The sequence below is a fragment of the Phymastichus coffea genome, unplaced genomic scaffold (assembly GCF_024137745.1).
Source record: "Phymastichus coffea isolate CEN01 unplaced genomic scaffold, Cenicafe_Pcof_1.1 PCOF00052, whole genome shotgun sequence".
In the NCBI taxonomy this organism is placed as follows: Eukaryota; Metazoa; Arthropoda; class Insecta; order Hymenoptera; family Eulophidae; genus Phymastichus; species Phymastichus coffea.
Window position 1 is genome coordinate 1465747 of NW_026706863.1, and position 24520 is coordinate 1490266.

The 24520-nt window shown below is 32.0% G+C and overlaps 1 protein-coding gene across 3 annotated transcripts in view; it reads right to left on the minus strand.

Moving 5' to 3' along the window:
* Positions 1–17079, minus strand: part of LOC131665566 (scavenger receptor class B member 1) — a 46957-nt gene extending 29878 nt beyond the window's left edge. Inside the window, exons 1-2 of one of the 3 annotated variants that reach the window (XM_058937529.1) lie at positions 16832–17079; positions 286–1041 (exon numbers count right to left, since the gene is read on the minus strand). In XM_058937529.1, coding sequence (XP_058793512.1) covers positions 286–466 — 181 coding nt within the window. In that variant the 5' untranslated portion in view covers positions 467–1041; positions 16832–17079. Of the gene's footprint in view, positions 1–285; positions 1042–7873; positions 8240–16831 lie in introns of those variants that run through there. The other 2 variants (XM_058937531.1, XM_058937528.1) reach the window with 2 other exon arrangements.
* Between the last annotated feature and the right edge of the window lie 7441 nt (positions 17080–24520).

Here is a 24520-nt window from a genome sequence, read left to right on the forward strand (position 1 = left end):
TCGTGCGCGTGCATAGGCTCATGTTTGCCTTCAATTATCACACGCTTTCTCGTACAATAGGCTGCGACTACTGCTAATGAGGCATTCCAGCTACGAAAGACAACCCTGTTCGTGCAAAGATACATTGAACTTCATGAGCGTCCTCTTCAGCGAGGTGTGTGATTAAGTTTTATTTGCAAGTTCGTTTAGATTTTTTTCATGTTTCATTTTTCTCAAGCGATTACCTTATTCTTATAAAGAATTAAAGGAAAGAATTAAAAATGTATGAATAAAGAGAAAACTCACTGTGCTTGAACTTCCCGCGCTGCGAGACCAGAAGATTGAGAGGTTTAGGAATCTTCTCAACTGGTATAGGTGCATCAGGATTAGGCCTTCGTCCAAAAAGTGCATTCCTCCCGACTTTCATGTACTGCCTACCAATTCTCGTTGGAGAGCCATCACCAAACAAACCCGCTAGGAACTTCATCTTCAACGGTACTTATTTCAAAACGACGCAACAAAAATGTCTTCCAAAACTCGGAAGTAATATATCCACCCGCCCGCCCGAAAGTTGAAGTGTGTTCCTGCTACTGTAATCAAACTCTAGTCCGTGGCGTTCTTGAATACAACACACCCACATCCATTGATACGGAGCCCGCTTCGCTCAATTGTTCGTATTTTAATAGCGAGAGCTTGAAGATTTCTTATCAATCGACCAAAAGAAGACGGTCAATTTTGAAATTTAACTGTTGATGATGCGTTTTTTCAGTTTTTACAAGACGAACATTCACTGATATCACGTGACTTCGCCCAACATCGTCGTTTTATACGACACGTGTGATTTTCTTATTTCTCTTTTTCCCTGCCTAAGTTATATTTTTTGTTGATTGCTTATCAAATAATACATTCGCGAGATTCGACTACTTTAAAAAACAAATGTTCGAGCGTGCCTCGCTTGCTCTTTTCACTCTATGTACGTCATTTCTTATGCTTTGCTTCACTGCACTTCGATTCTATGCACTTTGGAAGTCACTTTCATGGACAGTCACGAACTTTATTGATCTGGAACAAAAGAATTTTTTTTTGCATTATTTTAGAAAATATCGTATTAATAGTAAGTAACACAATGCAAAAATGCACGAATTTATGGGCTGTTAAACACGTCATTTTATTTGCGATTGCGGAGCATTGAACTCGCAATCTCTAAGATGTACATATTAGAGATAAATAAGTTTGAATTGTAGTTTGACATAACAAAAAGAAAAAAAAACAATGAATTTTTTTAGATTGCAAATGATGAGTTGTACCAAAAGAGAGAAGGCCAAATAACGCAATACGGGACTACTTGAATCATGGCATTACACGAGGAAAGTCACTCTCTAGAGACGATGACGCTGGCGATGCCTAATGCGATTGTAATAAATAGTGTAGCATTAATTTGATAGGACTGCGTAAGATGATGATGTTGTATTAGTTTTTTTTTAATTCGACTAGGAACCTTGAAGAATTTCATTGATACTTTACGAAAGTCAGCGACTCATTCGATCAGAGAGATGTGTTTGACCTTAGATTTTTAACTTGGATATAAGTGAATGGAATTTTGGTTCTGAAATTTAAAAAAATATTAATAAATTTTTTGATATTAATCGGAGTAAATAAAAATTCAAAGTTGTTACGACTTTACGTCAAAAACATGGAATATTCAACATCCATCTATCCAAATTATAATTCACAGTTATAAATTTGTTGCGTCAAACTTCGAGAATCACTGTCACAAGCAAAAAGTTCAGTTAAACACATCCGATACGGCATCGCACGCGCGTGCATGCAAAAAGAAAAAGCAACCAGAAAATTTTTTCCCACCTCTCTAGAGGCCATTAACTCTCGAAGTAATTTGCAATGACGCATGAGCTTTTGGTTTAAAGTCAATTTTACATGTATCTCAATATGCCTAAATGACAAAGCGGTAATGCACTCGATTTTTCTCCGAACTCCCTTGACCAATAAGAGGTGAAATCAAGAGAAGAAGCAAATTTTTACTTATGTTTCTGGATTTTTCAAGTTAATGATTTTTTTAATAAACAGAGGCGAGAATGCGATGCATACCAAAAATGTCGCAAAATATGGTGATTTAAGTGATACATAATTAATCAAGAAAGAATCTTAATAATGCTATTTATCATCCGACTTGTTTGTCGTATTCGAGCGACGATCGTTTTAACATTGCTGCGGTAAATCAAAAAAGAAGTCGCGCGATGGACAAGCCCGTCCGATACCATTTGAATGAATTTCGTTTTACTGCTATCATTTTTTATCTTTTTTCTTAAACACGCCATTTGTTAGGCATGGCCTTTCAATTGAAATTTAATTGGCGATTGAATCAGCATTCACAATTCAAGGTATCGAACGCCAAAATAAATTATTTCATAAAACAATATTTAATACTTGATCAAACTTTATTTGAAAATATTAAGATGCTAAAAACTTAAATTGTTATTTTAAACCAATTTAATAAAAGATTAATTCATTTTGAGAAAAATAAGTTACAATAACTTTAAGTACCTAAAGCATATCAAGAATCACTACTTGACCTTTTGGAAACAAAATTTTCTCGAATATTTCAAAAATTCGCAAATAAATATTTAATAAAACTTATTTTACATTATTCCTGTATTCCTTATCAATAAATGTTCACCGTGATAGAGATGTGATGCTTTTTGCACTCAACAAGTATGAAGCAACAACAAACCGTTCTGAAACGAACAGAAGAAAAAAAAGCATCGATAATTAAACAATCAGTTAGGCATACTTTTAATAGTGCTTATCGAAGTATCCCAATTGAATTCTGTCGCTTACCGTCACCAATCTTAACGTGATAATTGAGTCATCTGTCAACAGCATTTGTCAGTCACTTTATGTACTATACGTAAGGCAGCTTTGCCGAAAGTCACGACCGTGGTATTTAAATGTCCATTTAATTACGTTAGCAAGCAAAGGAAAAAGTCTCTCGGATGATCCTTTTTGCTACAGCTGTCATGTTCTTTCCAGTAACTAAGCCCTCATCAATGTTGCAACAATGATAAAAAAAGTAGCATGTCAATGCTAGTTATAGATCCCACTATGATTTACTATAATGATTCATGTAATTGTTGCAAAAAATGAGTGTCAAGTATCATTTTTGCTTTTAGTAACGTTTGTTGGTTCATTGTAAAATTATTATTGCCTCAGTACTATCATGTACTAACAACAAGTTCTCCTTTCAAACATAAGTCAAATGTACATCTAAATACTGTAGTCAAGGCCGCAAACCGTTTTCTTACAATACGGTATAGTTCGGTCGGAAACGTTCTCTTCTCGTTTTTCCATTGACAATTGTTTGCACAAAAATCCACGTCGTGCTACACGACCACATCGACGCTACTGACGCATGTATTACTCATTGAATCTAAAAATCCTTCTCCGAATCGTATACAAACTTCATTGAGCGCTTTAAATCAAAGACAATAATGCACTCGTTTGCGTAACTTTAAATGCAGCAGCAACGCCGAATTTTCTTAGTGTATATGAAACTTTTTAGTCGGTATCGCGCTATCTATACAGAGGCAGAAATCTATTGAAATAAAAAAGAAAAAAAAAGCTTAGCCTTTGTATGCGAACGCGCACGATTGCTATATAGGCGTTTGCAAAACCCAATGAATTAAGGGAGAGCGCGAGTAAAGTAAAGTGAACACATACGCGGCAAGACTTTAGCTGCTGTATGTTGCTTAAGTCTAAACTCTCGTGCTACGCTACGTTTCGACATTTAATGATCGATCCCGTGTGTCCCGAATGGAAAAGATACACCGCTGATGTTGTTTCAGCCAGATGAAAATGCAGAGTATCAGAGAGATGTTTTTCTAAGAGTGCATTCAATACGGCAATAAATTCGTGTATAAGATACGCGCTTTATGATTTCATTTAATCATGATCGACTCGCATAACTATACTCGAAGCAATTTTATCTTTTATTTAGATAACGCTTCATTTTTAGTAAACGAATATCGCTTTTATACACGAGATAACATAAATCTGTTAAAACGTTAAAATCTCATTTAGAGAATAAATTGTGACGAGTAGAAACATTTTCTATAGCTTTTTGTTGAACTCAGTATATTTATAACTATAATACATTCGGATAAGATAAAAACGTAACATTATAATAGTAAATTCAATGAAAGTGATTGTAAATCATAGATCGTCATGAATATTGCATATTAAATTATTTGAATGATGCATTATTATTTATCAAAGCAATAAAAGATAAAAATAAATGTGTGCATTTGCGCTATTACAAAGTTTTTCCTGCAAGCAATCGGAAGAACACATTGAACAATGGAATTTAGGTATTTACAAACAGTGTCCATCAGTGTACATATATATATATACACACTTATATATATACGAGCATCAAATCAGCTAAAGCTTTTATCTATCGTCCACGCATACGGTAATAAGAAATAGAAGCCTGGTGGGACTTTTGTGAAATGTTCATCTCACAGCATTTCATTACACAATTTTGCACCTTGTGCTAGCCGGAGCGTCTTATTGTGCAAGATGCACACGCACATGTACGCACAACTCTCCGCCGTAGCATTGAAAAGTTCGCGCGTCTATTTTCCAAGTTGCGCTTGAGCAATAATATGCTCACTCTCGCAAAAAATAAAATAAAAAATACATTGATACGGAAGAAAATAAAATAAAAAATCACGAGATAAACTGTTTCTCACAAATATAATCTTTGCAGCGTCGGCACGATAATGTAGGATGAAAAATTTAATTTTATCGCATCGCAAAACTCATCTGGAGCATGAATGAAATGCCGTTGCGAAAAGTTCACTTTCCGCATGTGTGCATACGTCTGTTTTATGATAACGGATCGAAACTCAAAGAGTGGAAAGAGAACTTCCGCACGTGCGTGTATTTACCGATTACAATGCAAAGTTCACGTGTCAAACATCATAGAGCATAGACGAAAAAAAATGTCTTTTTCTGAGTTAGAAATGCAATGCTGTGTACTTGACAATGAACTCTTTATACTGCGATGCACTTTGGACTTGCTATCGATCGACAGATTAGGCAAATTAGTGTTGTTAAAACTAAAGCATAACTCGATGATATCGACTAATTTTTTTTGTCATGATAAGCCAACGAGATAAAATTTCTGTTGATATTGGCGTTTTCGATCTGTAGTTCGACTGATGTTTTTCTGTTTTCCACTGTAAACAACATTCGTTGGAGAATAATGGAAAATTTAATAATAAGCTAACTTGCAATGAAGAAAAAAAATTGAGAAACATCCTTTTGATAGCGCAAGCGGCAATAAGATTAGAGCGCAACGATATCAAATTACAAAATTAAACAGTAGCTCTGTTGTGCAATTTATAATAAGACATCACCGCCTCATTTATCGAATCAATTTTCTACAATGTAGAGTTGTTGCATTATATCTCAGTTTGTAACCGCGCGCCCTGCCACCGCTTCGATGGCACAATAAAACGATTTATCGCCGGATTTCAATTTTATTATATACCATTCGGGCTCCGCTTTTTGCCGTTGAATTATATAGCTCATTAATAAAATTAGATTGAGAAGGAAAACGGTAAGAGTGCAGTAGTTACGTCCAATTAACTTGATATAAAAGAATGAAAAAATTTTTCTAATCCTAAATGAAACTATTTTTGTTAGGTTTATGGGCCAGTTTTTCTGTAAAATTTTCAGATATTTTTAGGTTTGTTTGAAAAAGTAGTTTAAAACGCGAGCTCTTTGCCAATATCAAACTACGATGTATATTTGATTCTCATTATCATCACCTGAATCATTTGAAATGAGTCAATTAATGAATGAATATATTGAATATGATTTTCTGTTATTTAACGTATCATAATATATCTTACTATGCCTTAATTTAATAAAAAGAATGATTGTCACGAATGATTAAAAATAAAAATGCACTTTAAATTTCTCTTAGTGTCCTTAATTTTGCATTACCGCGCAAAATCGAGTTAAATGTTAAAATCTCCGTTCAAACCCAACGTATATCAAAGACAATCAAGCCAACAAAGTTTCATCGTGTCACTATAAAAGCAAATCAAGATAAAGAACAGCGTGAGTCGACAGTGTATGTATACTTTAATCCGCGAAGACAGCAAAATTAACCCTCTCAAAGAAAGAATTGACAAATTTAGAGCAGTTTTCCAACGTTCACGCCTGTTGCGACTGTACGGACTTTCTTTTCTTTCTTTTTTTTTCTCTGTCATCGCTGTAGACGATGATACCAAAAAAACAAGCCAGGAGTCATTACAACAATGTGGTGAAATGCGCGGTGGCGGAATTCGTCCGTTATCAAGGCAGCAGAACTAGTTTCTTCGTGCTGCACTGTTTTTTCGAAAGTCGCATTGGACGCTGCCTCGGAAGTGCAGCGTGTATACACACATACACACTCGCACCGGTTATGAAAAAGCTTGAGTTGCGTCGATTATATTTATTCGGACTTAGAGAGCCATTCCTTTTTTTTTATTTCGTTAATTAAGCCGGCGTGGCGATGCGTATTCCGAAAGCTCTTTCGTTGGTCTCTGCAATAACCAGCTACACTGAATTTTACATACAGTGCACTAATTGTCGATTGTATATCAAAACTCGCTGGAGCTCGTTTGTTTAGTCACGTTGTATATGTGCGTATGAAGTAACCGTCGTCACGAAAGTAAGAGTTTTATTTCTCCGAAAGTAAAAGTAAAACTTGCCGGTTATACGTATCATTGAAGCAATTCATATTTCATGCATGGCTCGCTTTTTTTTCTGTTTCTAGACTTTCTTCATCATTGCAAAGAAGAAGTAGGTTATTGTGATTCGAAACTTTGCACACGCGCGCGCGCCACTCTCGTCTATTAGACGTAAAATTCAATTGTGTGCTTGCTCGGCACGCGCGTGCGCACATCTGAAATTGTAATTTTCATTACTGTGCATCGCTACTTTCTAATAAACAATGCGCCTTTGGCCATCATCGGTAAGAAAGAGAAGAGCGAGAGAGAGAGAGAGAGAGAATGAGAGAGAAGACGCAACGAAGAGATGTCATAATATGCAATATTTACTGACGACCTTCTCATCTTCTCACTTAAGTCTACTTAAAAACGAAAAATAAAAAAAAAAAAAAGAAGCTCAACGCCGTGAGAGAAATGTTAGCCTCGCGCCGAAGAATATAAAAATCGAACGGCAACATAGCTTACGGATTGCATATACACACACTTGTATGCAATTAAATCTTGCAAAATGGTGTATAATGTTAATTAAGACGTGAAATTTAAAGAGAACTGGAAGTAAAAATGAGTCAAGGTTAACTCTTTAATGTGGATAAGAATTGCATCGTTTTCTGCTTTTTAAAATCAAGATTTTCGTTGCTGAATTGCGATTACCAAACCTGACTGCTATTATCAATTTGAAATCGAAGCGAAACTTCACGGATCGACTGAAGAATCGTGTCAAGCGTAACGCGTTTCATTGTGTAACGAAGAAATGTCCAGAAAGAAGTTACCCGTTAAATTTTTTGTTTCGTTTTCGCAGACCAAAATCTCCGCGCGAGGAAAAAAAAACTCGGCGTAGCGTCGAAGAAAATGTTACCGCTTGAAGAAAGTGTATATGTATATAAATACGAAAAATCAGCGGTACGCAGGCGCGCGCGTGTGTGCGAAATTGATGTAATATTTACATAATACCAATAAAAGTCGCACGCGCTCGCGCTGGCTCTTATATCATTGTCTTCGAAAGATCTCCATATGAACGCTCGAAAGCCAGTTTTTCCAAAAACCAAGTGGAAGAACTAAAATTAACGCGCAGGGGAAAATAAGAGAAGAAAACTCACCGGCAATCCTATATGTTACGCCGCACTTACAAAACAAAATCCTCGAAATCGTTGCTCACTTGAACAAACCAAACTCAGCAACGAGACCGGAAAAAGAAACAAAAGAATGGATTTGTACACAAAACAGGAAGTCAAAAACAAAAAAGAGAGAGAAAAACACGCGGGAAGGGTGACGTAAAGTTCGAATTTTCCCGCGTGGTTGCTACGAGTCTTTGCGCGCGAAAATACGCGCACTCACTGTCGGCTCGTCGGTCGTCGGCGCTCAACTGGCCGCCTGAATCGATGCCGCGAGTTTGGTCCAAAGGAACGTTCACCGTGCCGATCGCGCTTTGATGCTGCTGTTGGCTGCTGCTGCGCTGCTTGCTGCTGCCAAGTCCAAAGCATTGGAACAGAAGGGAAGGGAGAACGCACACGCGGCGCAAAGCTGTTTCACGCAAAGGTGGGGTAATATGCTTACTTACTTACGCCCGACAAAGAGAGACAGACATAACTACATATTCCATCACTGCTAATGGAGAACGGGACGGAGACTCCTAAGTTTTACCGATTTCCGACGAATTATTTTAATTATGTCCGCCAACTACCATCTTTGCTAACAAATTATTGCGTCGGGGATTCTGCTTGATGGTCAAATTTGTTTTACCCAGAAAAATTTAATAAAACAATTTATATTGTTAACAAACGGTATAGAAAATGGAAGTAATCCAAAATTAATTTTCGGAATAATATTGATAGCTTTTGTATCCTTTAATAATTGTATACTTTACAAATGAAGAAACAGTGATTTTGACAACATAATTGTTAGATGAAAAAAATTAGAATAATTATTTAGTTAATTAGCTAAAATACTAGTGAAAGAAATAATAGGATAAGATATCTATTACGACCACCAAATTCACATTACACGAGGAAAGCGCATTGAAACATTTAAATGGAATAGTTACATATGTCTTAAGTGAAGTCTTTTAAAAGTAAAGAAAGAAAAAATGGAGAAGAATTAAAGAAAAAGAAACAAAACGGCAAATTTAAGTCTCCTTTTCTTTTTATCGGTAAAGGGAAAAATGGAACAGGTTCCTCGTTAGAACGGTACATTTCAGCAAGTGGACTGTCCCTTTTACGTGCCTGGATACACATGTGGGAGAATGTCTCTCATTTCATTTTTTCTTCCAAAGGTCAATCCTACGTAATTTAAATGACTGTTAGTGTATGACGATTTTATCTACTTGACTTAGAACCATGGCAAAATTCAAATGAACACTTTGGGCAAAGCTTCTTCTTTCTCTTTCAATTTTCAGCACTGTAAATTGCAAACCTGTTTCAATCTAATCATATGCATTTGTCAATGAATTAAATACGATGATTCAGACTATTCAATCAAAAGAAATGCCGACATGGTTGAATTTAAAATGAGATTCTCGAATTACAAAAATAACTCTATGAATTTTCATAAGTCAATTTCAAAGTAACTTACAAAAATTCACACGTGAATGAGTCACAACTGACCAGATTTATTGGTAATCGTTATGAATCTATTGCGTGCGTTTTTGAAATTTCTAATAACTATCGATGATTAGAACACAAAATTCAACTAACTTCTGTATAACCAGTTTTTCGTACCGATTTTCCAGCAAAAAACCTTTTTGCTATAAAAATTTTATTACGGTAAGATTACGAAAATATCATTTATCGTACATGAAATTAATTATATATAATATATTGATAGATGAATCATGTACAATAAAAGTTTTTACGATAAATTCGTAAACATTGAGTATCCGAATCGACAAAATTGCTAACTAGAATGATGAATTGTTAGAAATGTGCTCTTACTTTAATATTTTATCCCAATTTCCATCATCAAAGCAATTTCTTTACGATACGTTGGAAAATAATTTTAAAAGAAACGCAACATAAATCAATTAAGGAAAGTATTAATTCATCACAACAGAGCATTATAACAGACTTTGTAGAAATCAGTATAGCCCAAGAGTTCATCGATGTCGAACTCAAAATAAACAAGACAGTTTCTGTCACGTCAGTTGGCAATAAATAACCAAGCGCTCAAAGTGTATTCGATGAATGAAAAAAATTGTCGCGCGTGCTCTTTTGTCACAATCATGCCGTGCTCTCGCGTGAGGTCAATGTTCCGTGCTTGAGCGAGATAATCATTTCGAGCAAAAATCGGTGGAGTGAGTTCATTAACGACAGTCACTTGCATTACAGTATAGCCTTGAGATAAATGGGGCGACGCCGCCAACAAGCCCCTCGTAAATCCAAAAAAGTACAATCTCGATTTGATAACAGCACTATTTTAATTGTAACTATTGTTTACCACTTGGCACGTAGGGAGCTTTTTTCGCGTACTAATCGGATGGGAGGGTGACCACGCGTTTTGTTATTTTCGGCTAAGAAATTATTGAAGATCTGTATATTATGCAATAAAAGAAAAATATGGATAGTTCTGATGTTATTTATTTTTTAATAAGGTTGTGCTTTTATAAATTATTGCAATCATTAATTGGAATGACGATATGAAGGTGGTTTACACATAAAATGTTACTGCGATATTTATTGGTGAGTTGATGAAAGTTGAAGAAATGTCACTTTGAATTTTTAGATAATTTCACAGCTGTGATAATTCAAATAGACTTTTAAGTAAAAGAAATTTGTCCACGTTAACGATTATAATAAAATTCGAAAATTTTAAAAGAGAACTCAATCAATTCATAATTCCATGACTTAACAACAGCGTCACGCTTTCAAATAAAAAGCAAATACAAACACGTAATCGTCACTTGACAAAAATCTCGCAGATCCGTCAAATCATGGCCAGGAAAGAAGGTGACGTATGATTACGTGAACATATTATCATCAGTAATACTGAAATTAACGACAATTTCTACGTAGCTACCGATTTTTCATTTTGCTACATACATACACTTGTTTTTTTCTTTTTTTCTGTATTCTTCTTCGTGTGAGAATTAATTGTCCCTCGTTTAATACAAACCTTTCACTCTATTTCTTGAAGAAAAAAAGAAATGGACTTTCATATCAGATACCATTGTTATTATGTTTGATTGCAAATATTTTGAACATGATGATATGTCAATAAAGAATAATGGACTTCAAAATGGTGAGAAATGAACTGATTGGCTGAAAAAAATTATTTATGTAAAAATAAGTCATGAACAAGAAAACATACTGACAAATGAAACCTGTCAAAAGTGTGAATTTTAACGCGCGAAAAGTGAACATAAAAATAAAGCGGCACGAAAACCTTGAAAATGAAAAAATTCAGGATTTGTTTAGGTCGCGAACAAATTTTACATGTCATTGGTACGCGTAGCGGCAGAGATAAGTTTGCGAGATAAAATTTCACTTGTCCGTGAGCTGAGTTATAATTGTTCAAGTAAACACCATTGAAAGGGATAATCTAAAATGTCTATGTTACTTGGAGCTAGATCATCAGTGGATACGAAACTAACGTATCAAACCTCTTATTTATATTTTACTTCATAAATTTTTAATAATATATTGGAAAATGTAAAAACATCCCCAACTATAAGTTTTATAAAAATATGATCATTAAAATATTGTTAATGATTAAAAATGAAAAAAAAATTTTTAGTTACTTCATTTTTAATATCACTTTCTATTTGTTATTTTATAACCTATAACCTCTTATTTTATAGGATTTTATTTTCAAATGATTTAAATTTTTTATTTAAAGTTTCACATTTTTTTTATTATGTATTATTCAAATTGTTTACATTCCAACTTTTTATCTTTAGATCAGAAACTTAATATTCTTTAAACATGACCATAAAAAATACTAAAATACTAATAAATTTTTATAAACATCCAATTTAATTTCATTAAATTTCTTATCTTTCTGAATTTCTTTAAACATCAGAAAAAATAATATTCGTATAGGCATATTTAACAATACCACAAAATGCAACATCTCATTTATTTACTCCATCGCCAATTCACACTTATCACAATTCTTTCCTCTTACTTTCATCTTTTGCTGGACAGAAAAAGGCATCAAACCTTGCTTTTAAAATAACCATTACAAAAAATGTTACTTCCCTTTTTGCATTCCTCAATAACTTTTATACCTTCTCATCTTTGAATCACTTCAATTTTCTTTTTTTTGGCTCAGTTTTTTTTCATTTTTATTCAATCTTTTCTTTCGGCCTTAACCCTTTTTAAGCTTCTCATCATTACTACGCAAAATCGCGCTCTGGATTGTCATTCTTTTTATCGGAAATTTTCTTATTTGTTTCCTTATTTGTTGTTGATAATATTCCACAGTGAGAAATTTCATTTTCCTAGCTTTTCAAAAAAATCATTAACTTATGTGATTTTTTTCTTCAACTCGAAAACACCATAAAAATATACTGTTTTTCAGAGTCACTTAAGAGTATTTATGATATTATCCAATCCAATGTTCACAACAGTTATTATGAACTATTAAAAAAATCAAATCTTTTAAACAACTTATCTTAGGCAACTCGCACGTCATTAGCGACACTGTAATGTGTTTTTTTGAATTGGTATTTTTATTGAAAATCTTATCTGATGAAATAATAACTTTTTTTCTCATTTTGATCGAAAAGCTCACGAATTAAAAGAAATTATTTACTACTTCAACAAAACTTACATTGTCTCTAAAAAATTATACATGAAAAAGTACGATTTTTTCATGGCAACTTTATTAAATGATAGGCATGAGAACTTTCAATCATCTGTAACCGTGGTCGTTTTGAAATTTTTCATTCTTAATATTAAATAACCAAAAACTTTATAAATTCATCATTATTTTTCGCCGATTTATAAATATTTTTTTCAAAACTAGAAATCCATTTGCAGGCAAAAGTAGAATTTCCACGCCACAGTAGAATTCTTTGCATAGTATATTGAAGCAAAACGTAAATCGGTGACAACTACATAATAATCATGACCCGATACAACTCTCATTTCCAAAGGACTTTGTTTCTTTGAATTCTTTTTTTACTCAATATCGCAACTGATACCTATAATAAAGAAAGTTTCAAAATACATTTACAGTTTCCTTTGATTCATTTACAAAATATAATCGTTCCTTTGTGAGGTAACAGAGTGTTCATTTAATCGCGAAACATACTATTCGTTATAAATCTATACGAATGTCGTTAAAGCTGTCTAAACTAAATATCCATTAGAGATAAATTCCAAATGCGTAAAAATCGTGTGTATGTACGTGCAAGGTCCGCAAACATCCTGTTGCGAAAAATCTTGAACGTTCGCGCAAGAAAAATTGAAAGAGAGAGAGAGAGAGAGAGAGAGAGAGAGATTGTTGACCAATCGCGAACTGGATTTTCCATGTGAATTCACAATCTTTGGCCGCGACCCTGGTTCGACATATGTGTGAATGAACTCGCCACAATATTTTTTTTCGAAAACACAAGTTTGTTAAACTCTATTTATATAGGTAAAAGAGAGATTCTGCTTTTGACTGGATGGTCAATTTGACGCGAAGAATATTTTGTATTTGACTTGTCATGTGTCAGAAATCGATGATGATTGCTAACGATTTTTTTATTGAATTTAAGCGATAAACTATTCTAATTATTTCTATCCTTATTTATGAGATTTTTCGGAAAAATTTATTCAATTAGCTTGATTTCTTAAATTAATTTTAGAATACGATAAACTACTTCTTCGACTAAGTTATTAATCGTTTGTCTTGTAAAGTTGGTTAAATTACACTAAAAAACTCTTACCAGGTAAAACTTATTACCTAATAAACTCATTCCCAAAAACGTTAGTTATTTCCAAAATATTTTTTCACACATGAATGTGATTTTTCTAAAAAAAACATTGAAGGTTTATTTTACAGCTTTACAGATGAAAATCGGAACAAAGTAAAAAAAACCATAGATATTTTCTGTGGCTTTTTCACAAAATTGAACCCGTTATAAAGAGAAAAGCGGTATAATACGTTAATTCCGATTATTCCATCCAAAAATTATCTATCACGAGTATCGTGGACTACTTAATTCATATTAATTAATTAATGTATTTTTAAATAAAAGTAATTGACCTGAAAATAGAAGTTTCCAGAGCATTCTTATTATTAGTTGGCAATGTAACAAAAGTAAAAGTATTATTGAAATATTGTGACATATTTTATAAAAAAATTTAGATAGCTAAAAAATTGATTACCCATACATATATTATCACATACTTTAACACCTCAATACTAACTATACTAACTGCACATGACTTTTCATTTATTCTTTGTAAGTTATAAGCATCTAAATGATATAAAATTAAACACATTAATCACGATTTTTTTTGTGAAAAATTATAATTGACATTGTATAGAAACATTAAAAACTCATAAAGCAAAATATAATTTGTAGTGACCTTAATTATTAGTACTTTTGCATATTTATCTCTTTGATAAAGTATACATGTAATGCAAAAACTTTCATATCATTAATTATATTTTTTTATATCAAGTATTCAATTCGAAAGCACCTATTGTGATAAATTTGAAGGTGAAGATGAAAAGTCTCTGTAATTTATGTTTGACGATATCGATTCGAAAACTTACTTTTGCAGAATTTTAGAATATGTTAATTGATAATCTATTTATCTTTCAAATTACGCAAAATGATTAGTATTATCATGCGTTGTATGTCTTAAATTTTGCAAAAAAACTGCGACTGATAAATCAATAAGCATATTTAATTGAAAAATCAATCTGATGCTAATGATAGTTTCCGCCACTGAGTTTTATATGAATTTCCTACATTAAATAGCTCATTTTCTCAGAAAAAAATGAGAACAAGAAAATTCAATCTGCGTATGATATCTCAGAATGTTTATCTCATTCTAATTAGCATACTTCAACTTTTCTTACAAATAATTTCATTTTACACAAATTTGCAATAATTAATATTGATACATTTGTACGTAAAATAACTTTGTACGTAAAACATTTGTACGTAACATTTGTACGTAAAATGATGTTATGAATGCATTGCAATTGTCTTGTAATTTTATAAATTTTTAATAATATTATGACATAAAGACAAAAGCATTAGCAATTCCTACATGTTCAAACCTGAGCATAACTAAAAATTCTACAGTACAGTCTATTTTTTATTAAAAAATAATTTTTTTATGATTTATAAAAATTGTTATATTTTAGATCACAATTCAAATTAGTATATTTTTGATCACATTGCCGTTAAATAGAAATCTCATATTATTAATTTACTAGAGCAAGTATATACTGGTAGACACCTAGATGTATTGAAAATATTACTTAGCTTCTAAATATTTGCACGATATACTTAACAGAACGTTTCTTTCTACTTTTTCAACGTAGAGCATTAAATTTTATGGGGATGATCACTGTATTAATCTTTTATGATATATAAAAAAACCTGAACTATCAGTTTAAATCTAGATCAAATATTAAATTAAGTATATAAACGGAATGTTCTTCGATAGGCTATCAACTGTAGAACTTTAAAGAAATTTGCTTACTCATGATATGTAAAATATGATGTCGCGAATATATGGAGAAAAACGTATAAAAATACCTCAATTTAATGATTTATTATGAACTAACGATTTCATCTTTTTTTTAAATTTGTGATGGATTTTTATGAAATATTGACAAAATACATCACTATTTAATAATTAATAAATACTAATCTTTACATAAATTTCTATTTAATATTAAAATATAAATATATATAAAAATTCAATGATTATATCGATCAGATTTTTGATCAAAATTTTCAGGAAAGTCAAGGCCACCAATTTCGTACATATCTTTTCTCATTCTCTTATTCCCTTTCTCTCTCTCTTTCTCTTTCAACGGGGTTCGCTTGTGAAACTTCCGGCGGCTCACGCTCGGCCAATTTTTGTCTTACTATAATAATGCGACTATGTTAACGTCCTAATAATATATCGCGTATGTTTGTATGTGAGTGTATGCATACATCACGATCAGAAATTTTCCAGTTCGTGCTACTAAAGATTACGTTAGCATGGGAGATAGAGAAAAAAAATTGTACGATGAAGCCGCCTTGCACAGTTTTCTGTTCGTATTACGATATGTCGAACTAATTATTGACGACATGCCAATGTGTTTTAAGGTCGTGGAAAAATAGCGTATGTTTTATCAATTTGTGTGTTCTGATTTTTTTCGTCATCCGTACAAACAAGAAAATATATGTTATTTGTCATCGCGTTGATTTTTGTAATGACGAAGGAATGTAAAATTACTGCGTTGATGGCTTCGACTATTTCTAGCGAAAGATAAATTTTGAATAAAACATATATTTGTTTTTAAACGAATAGTCCTAAATATCTGCAATCAATTTGCGAATTTCTCATCTTAAAAAAGGCTATTTTGTTGCTTTTTTCAATCACGCTAACATCGTTATTACGCAGACGAAAACAATGTTATACGTTATTGCACGGAAATTGGAAAAACTGGTGTGTTTTCTGTTTGTCATCATAACGTAAAAAACTGAAGGTAAATATGCTGCAAAGAAATTTAGATTCAAGACTGTTCTATTAGATTTATTCCTCGTTCGAAGTGATGTGAATGAATCGACTGTTGAAAATAAGAACTGTGAAGAATCGGCCACCTAGATCAAATTAGCTTATTTATTTGCATTTTTTTATTTAATTTTGACACTCCTAAATTCGTTACTCTTGAAATAAGCTATTCAGACAGATATTTTTTAAATTTAGAAACTGAAACTTTAAAACTCATTTATAGACGCATCAATCTTATCACGTACCTGGCAGAAAAAAGTCGCTTATCTTCATCAAGAGAATAAAAAAATAAGAAATTCATCTCGCGAATCTCCACGTAACAGCCCATAAACCTCGTGGCATATGTATACACGCGTAAAAAAAAAGCGGAAGAAAAATAAGACTTACTTTCTTCTCAGATCCAAATCTCAAATGATGTCCGCAAACGGGTGATAGCGCGACACACAATAAAAAAAATTTCAGTCGCCGCACGTACACTTTCACGCGGCAATATCACTTGGTCCTTATGGGATGTCCGTTTCAGTACTGCACTTTCTCTATGAGACCTTTTGTTATACTTATATACACTCGCAGAATGTTCAAAATAAAAAAAAAAAGCTCGGTAGCGCACCGAAGCTCTCGCCCGCGAGTATAACTGAAAAATGAAGTGGTAACGCTGAGGCAGCCGAGCTATATGGCGAGCGCTCGCGTCATTGGAAGTCGCGCGAATAATAAAAGGAGACGGCGACGACGAAGAAGAAAAAAAGGCGGCGAGCTGAGATGAGAGAGAGAGAAAGAGAGAGAGAAATCATGCGCGTGCACGAGAGATTAAGTGAAGTAGTGGGGCGAAAAGAAGGTGCGCTTGACCTTTTCAGATACATATTACGCATACGTGAAAGGGGTTTCATGCGGATGCGTGCAAATGCAATGACTGGCAATATTGGCTACAAGGGATTGTTTGTAAACTTGGAAAAGTCACGTAACTCGAGATGGAGAACTTCTCGCAAACGAGTTCTTTTCGAGGCAATTTAACGCAATAATCAAAACAAGCCTTTGGACCAGTCACGTTTCGAAAAATGTTTTAGTCATCCAGATCATTTGTTATGGAATCATTCGATTGGATTTGTTCTTCAAATTAATTGATTGTATTTATATTACTGCATATTTCCAAATATGATAAATATACTTTGTCGATGGAATAATCTTAATGGTTATCACATTATTGCAAGTAAATGAAGAATTTTGAATAATTGAATAAGAATAATTGAATGCCAGTTGATTATATACTGAAAACTTAAGACCTTCGTAGAAAAGTAGGTTATATGGTCGTGTACGTTCGTTATGAACTGTAGTTAAGCTTTAAAAAATCTTATTTGATTTCTTTAAATAAGAAATAAAGAAAAATTAGGCAAAATCCTATTGATTCATTTTTTTTAATTTAAACATATTTAACTTTTAAAAATGCAAAATTTGTGACAGATGATATATTCAAAAGAAAATTTGGAAAAATTTAATTAGTATCGTATATGCATAACTGAATGATATTCAATAAAAAATATTACAAAATTGTAATATAATAATCAGCACGATGAAAATAAATATCTGATATAAATACGAAAGAAATTCTATAAATCATACCCGAGCAATGAATTTAATAATAAATGTCGGACTAACCGGGACATCTTGAAACATTAATTTTGAATATTCACAATATCACATATATATACATACTCGAGCAGTGCGGTCAAACTCACCATAAACCGGGCAATGCTCGGGACACATGCTTCAAAAATTTCCACTCAGTCAGTTATTTTTGCCAATAATATTCGGAAATATGTTAGATAAAAAATTTCTGTTCCATGTATTGTACATATGTATTTAAGAATCAAATGCGAGACCATTGAAATGGTAAAATTCTGGATTAATCCGCTGCAATTATTTTAGTAAGACTTTGTACAAATTTGAACATATACCAATACCACGGATATTGATCACATTTAATATTAGAGATAAATAAAATTCACGTGATAACAAAAAAGACAAATTCAACGAACTGCTTAATTATTAATTCAAGCACGTGAATCCCCTAGCCTGCCGCGTAAAAAATAATACGAAATTACATTGAAAATTTTGCAAACTAATATTTAGCTACAATTTCCTCAATCGTAATTCTTTCCATGAATAATTTCTTTTTTACTCAAACTACATACATGAAATTCCCACTCGGAGTTTGAATTTATTGGATGACTTGTTTGTTATTCCCGTACGTATTGCATTTCAATCAAAAACATTAATAATGACTCAAATCGCAAATTGAAAAATTAGTGATTTAATTGAGAAATTCAGTTATAGAAACAAGACCAGGAATCTTATTTCGCAAAAACTTTTGACTATCCATGTCGTCAATTGATATTTAATTCATTGAAGATTACACTGTTGTTAAGTTGAAAGTATAAAAAATATATCAGCGGCTGGTTTTATTTCTTGCTTATTAACTATTCTTTGACGTTCATCGAATAGAGGTTTACCTACTTTTTATAATCAACTACTGAGGCAGTTAATGCAATTTTTCACTAATCTATCCTAGAAAGATCTACCAGATTACAACAGTTTTTACTATGATTTATAATAAGAAAGTATTTATTAAATATTTTTTAAAAAAGCACTTGTCAATTAATGAATACAACTTGCGATTATAGATAAAAAAAGCTGCTAATCAGTAACATCCATCCAATATTTGGTGACTTTAACGCCGGATAAGAAAACCTTTGCTACTAAAGGTTTTTTCTGCCTTTCCTCCTATTGAAATACAAGGCAAGGTTTGAAGAGCTCATTTTGGCAATCGTAAACGCTGCCACGAACACTAAAATTACATTGCCTGCGAATTGAGGTTTATTTGTCTCTGCATGGAATTCTCCAGAAAACTGTACTTTTTGATCAATTTTTTATTAAGATAAATCTTGGAAATGAACGACGTCACTATACAAGATCATATTCAATAATTTTTTGTTAACTTTTACCGGAAAACATCATAATCACTTTTCAAATAGTTCGTAATTCAAATTGTTTGATCACTAAATGGAAAATTTTTTAATATGTTTCGAACTTTTACAGAATACGTACCGGTCAAAAACACATTCCTTTACAAAATTTTCTAATAGTTTCATGAACATTGCATTTTAAAAATTTTAATGTTATTAATTAAAATTATGCTTCTAATAAAGTACTATCACATCTTTGAAATATAAATTTGTGAAATCGTGCCGAAACAATCAATATTTAATTGTCAAAATCACCATTTCCTAAACTTGTAGAGCTCTTCACTTCAATACAATTCGAATTTCAGCAGAATGAAATCAACAAGTAACTCGATCCATATGCACGTTTGACGTAGCAATGACGAAGGCATGCATTAATGTCGTCGATACGCAGCTCGTAACGGTGTGGCTTATAAAACTATATACAAGCGCGCCAGGTAATTTTCAAGGGAGCAACAAAACTGGACATTATGAGGTCACTGCATCTGCCTCTGTGGATGAGTCTCTTGATTCTATGTACGACGGGGATTCTGGCTTTTTGGAAATTTCTAAGTTAACGTTAAAACTAAAATTTTCTTTTTATAATGATTAATATTTGCATGGTTGGTGGTGTATATATCATTGCTTTATTGAGCTGCTTATGCAATACGTAAATTTAATAGTTGGAGTAAAAACAGTTATTTTCTAGATCTATAAATACGTACAAATTAATTTACATGAACAAGAAAAATTATTGAAATCACAATCGAAAATAGCTATTTTGGTCAGTTTGGTAGAAAAAAAATGTGTTCGTTTCATCTCTTAGGTCCATAATTTTTTACACTTCTAAATACATGTTATTATGGTAATAATTACATACAATTATTCATCTCTACTGCGATAACAATCAGTAGATAAAATATATGCAGAAAGTTATATGATTAGTAAATACATAATCCCATGTCATAATCGTTAGTCAGATTTCTTTAATTTGAGAAATTAAAATCTAAAAATAATCTTATGTAAATTAACTATTGTAATATAATTTATGTCGCTAACGCAGTGAATAATTTTACACGCGAAACTTCCAGATTCATTGTTTTACTCTGACACAATCGCGTTAATTGGTAAAGTCCTAGTAAACTTGGTTAACATTGCCGATGAAATCGAAAAATGGGCTGTCACTTGAATTAAAAAAATCGATTGTGGTCCCAAAATAAACCAATGGCCATGCGTGTCTTTAGTCACGTATAGAATAAAATCATCTTTATCAAGGTGAGACAACATTCACGGTCAAAAAATATGCAAATGAGGAATGAGGTGATGATGATGATCATCATCATCATGAAGAATAAAGAACCAATGTAGTCTCATGTAACACATCAGTGTCGATTGATCGTTTTTCCGTGACTATAATTGCTAAACAACACGGAGACACTGTTTTTATTAGCTTTTTTGATAGCTATGTGCTTATATGTTTCCTCATGCGAATTATAGCTAGGCTCATCTACGCGTTTTCAAATGTAACGCCCATCTTATAGTTCTACGTAGTTGAGAAAATCTTATTTTCACAAATGACAATTGCAAAATATTAACTTTTTTCTTAAAATTATTGTTAGTTAATACATTCAATATTATTTTGCTAAGATTGTTTTACTCATTTAATTATTTGTCACCAGTTTTTTTTTTCATTTTTAAAGAAATGGCTAATTAAAGAAACCATTATGTAATTTAAATTTAATTTATAATTACAATTATTCTATACTGATACATAGTTTTATTCGAATTAGAAATAAAAAATAAATAATACAAAGAAGTGGCAACGAGATCAGCGAACTGCATAAATGACGACGTTGATGCGAACTTGAAAATCCACTTTTTTCCATATAGCGTAGTATTTGCGTTTAGAAGCGAATGCATCGTCAAACCCCTTTCAATTCGACGTCATGAAAATCAAACAAAATAAGTAGTCATTTTGCGTATTTCACGACGTGTAAAATTTTTTTCCACCTAACTTTTATTACCGATGTATTTGTTATTCCAAGATATGAACTGTTTGTCGCGTGTAATAATGTTAATGACTTGCTCACGGATTTCTAATTATAATCGATACAATTATATATCATTATATATAAATTTCTTACATATATATTGGAATTATATATGAATTTTATTGTGCAAATTATTATTTGTAATGATTAATAATTTTTATATTATTCCATGAAAGGAGATTTTCTTATGTAACCCGAATTCGATTAACTTAGATTTTTATTTTATTTTATCATTATTACTGTTGCTATTATTATTTATTATTATTATTATTATTATTATTATTATTATTATTATTATTATTATTATTATTATTATTATTATTGTTATTATTATTAGTCATGATGCGTGTAAAAATGTATCCTGCACCACTTTAAGATAATGGTGGGGGAAGTGAGTCTATATATTCATGACTATAGGGAACCAAGACTAATATATACAGGTATCTAGTTTACTTCTGCAGTGTTCCACGTGGACGTAGTTCTTGAAGTTACAATAGCAATAATAATCATTATTATTATTATTATATAAATTAGAATTTCATAATATTTTTGTGAATACAATGAATAATATTCAATTGAAAAAAAGCATAATATAGTTATCGATTTCAGTCTTTTTGAATAAATTTCATTTTTATCGATAAAACGGCCAAGAGAAAAAATTTAATTACTTCTTCATAACAAATATGATTAGTCTTATGTAATATATTCCAATTTCAAACCCAAATTATAATCTTACAACGTTAGTCCCAAGCAAGAAGAATATGTCAGATAAACTACCGAAGAAAGTCATAAAATAAAGTTCATTCATCTCTGAACATAAGAAAAGGTGATCGACGTTTAACGTCTGCAAACGAGTTGCATGTCGAAAAAGATCAATATTATGTCGTACAACTAATTAAGATTTACACTGGAACGTTTTAAAGCTCACTTTTCACGCATATAATGTAGCATGTAATGTAATATGACACCTTGCTCTTTGTTACAACATCATGAAGAGCGATGGTAGATAAATTACGATTTTTCCCAAAACATTTAAAATTTTCGTACTGTAAAAACTGTTTCATACGATAAGTAAAATATTCATTTATACAATGTCAATTATTTTGCATACAAACCTTGATACAGGTGTTCGAAAAAATATTGTCACCGAGATGAGTGACGCTAACAGTTTTTTAAGCTTCAAGTCACAATAAAAAAATGAAAATACGTCATGCTTATTTCGACTGCTGAAAGAAGTCAACAGCAATTTTGCAAATGAGTAAATGAAAAATAATCAGTCACTCGTTAATAAAAACTATCTACGATGAATTCATCGTTTACTCGCAAAAATCAATTGAATAACGATGCAACTAAAACATTTAGTTTCGAACAAAACATAATGACATATGCAGGAAAATAGCAATCGGCAATGAAACGAAGTACCAGTATCGACAGTTACTTTTCTTTTTTTATCTTACACCGTATAGTTGAGAAAGCTATTACGACTTCGCGATAGTAGAAATTAATAAGCTGTCTCGCCCGTTAAGTTCAATACTACGCTTATATATTGTCAATTGAAAAACATACGAAACGATAAGAACATGTCGCCGCACTCGTCAATTGATAACACTCGTAATTATAATAATATGATAGTGCTATAGAGAGTTCAAACTCGTATAATAGCGATAGCAGAAAAATTACTATCCACAGTAATGAACGACACTATTGAACTTCTACGCGTGACAAATATAGCAACTATCGACGATGGAGACATTTATAGTGCAAAGTAGTCAAGGTCGATGAATTATAAAAAACTAGCCATACCACAACACGTCTAGTTTATAACGCTGCGTAGGAAGAAAAGGATTTAAAAATATATTTTAGATTGATGTTTGGTGAAGATCTAGTATGATACTGATAAATATTCTTAGAAATAAATACATGCGTTATTTTGATTTAGATTGTTTCAAATTATAGAGACAATTATTTTATGATATCTAATAGGCATGCTCAAATTATATGATATAAGGTTCACTTCTAGTTTCATCAGCAGACATTTTTATTTCAATTATTAATGATGATATTTTAATAGCACTAAGTTGAGTTACAAATCTTCAGTGTTAATTTTATGAAAATCATCAAACGATAGAGTTAAACGACTTTTTCGAGAAATCCTCCCGTGAAAAAACTTCGACGGAAAAATCAACGAATCGTGCAATGGTAATCAACATATCAACATTATGCATAAAATTATGCATAGAGTAGTTAAAAAAATATCGTTAAATTTTCCGTAAATATCTTTAAAGGCTCAACTCTTATAGTGCAAAATTGTGGTTACCGTCCGGTTCGTATACGGAAATTAATTTACAACTCTGCTGGGCGTATCTTTCCGCGCGTGCGGAGGGCATCGATCTTTGTCGAATTCATTACTCGCAGCCTTGCCTCATGCGTTCACCTCGCGAAGCAGTCAATAATAATTGATTCGCCGAAATGTTAAGTTATTTCTTTTTTTGTGAATTTAATACTCTATCGTTTAAAATAAATGGAGATTTTTTAGTAATAATTAAGTATCGTATGACGGTCAAAAGAGATTTTACTATTTATTTGATTATATAATATACGTCATAGAAGGAAATTAATATTCCAATTTTAAATTGTTCTGTAATAAAAATTTCAAAAATCTCCGTCGTTTATTATAATTAGTTATGTATAAAACTATATTTAAGAAAGTATACTACATCATGCATTTAGGAAATGGAAGATTTTATAAGCTCCCGTTCAACAATAATTTCTCATATTAGCATTTTTTTTATTGCACACTACAACATGCATTTTCAGAGAAGAAGAATGTTAATAAGATTCATATTACTAGAAAAAATATGAAGGATCAGCGATGATCTTGAGACAGACTTTGGCAGCAAAAAAATAACCGCACTATCGTCAGTGACTTCGGTCAATAAGCGATATCATTCGATATAAAAAAATTTCACGATGTATTAATTCATATGTATTAATCCATCAAAAATTATATATGTTTACACGCACAATCA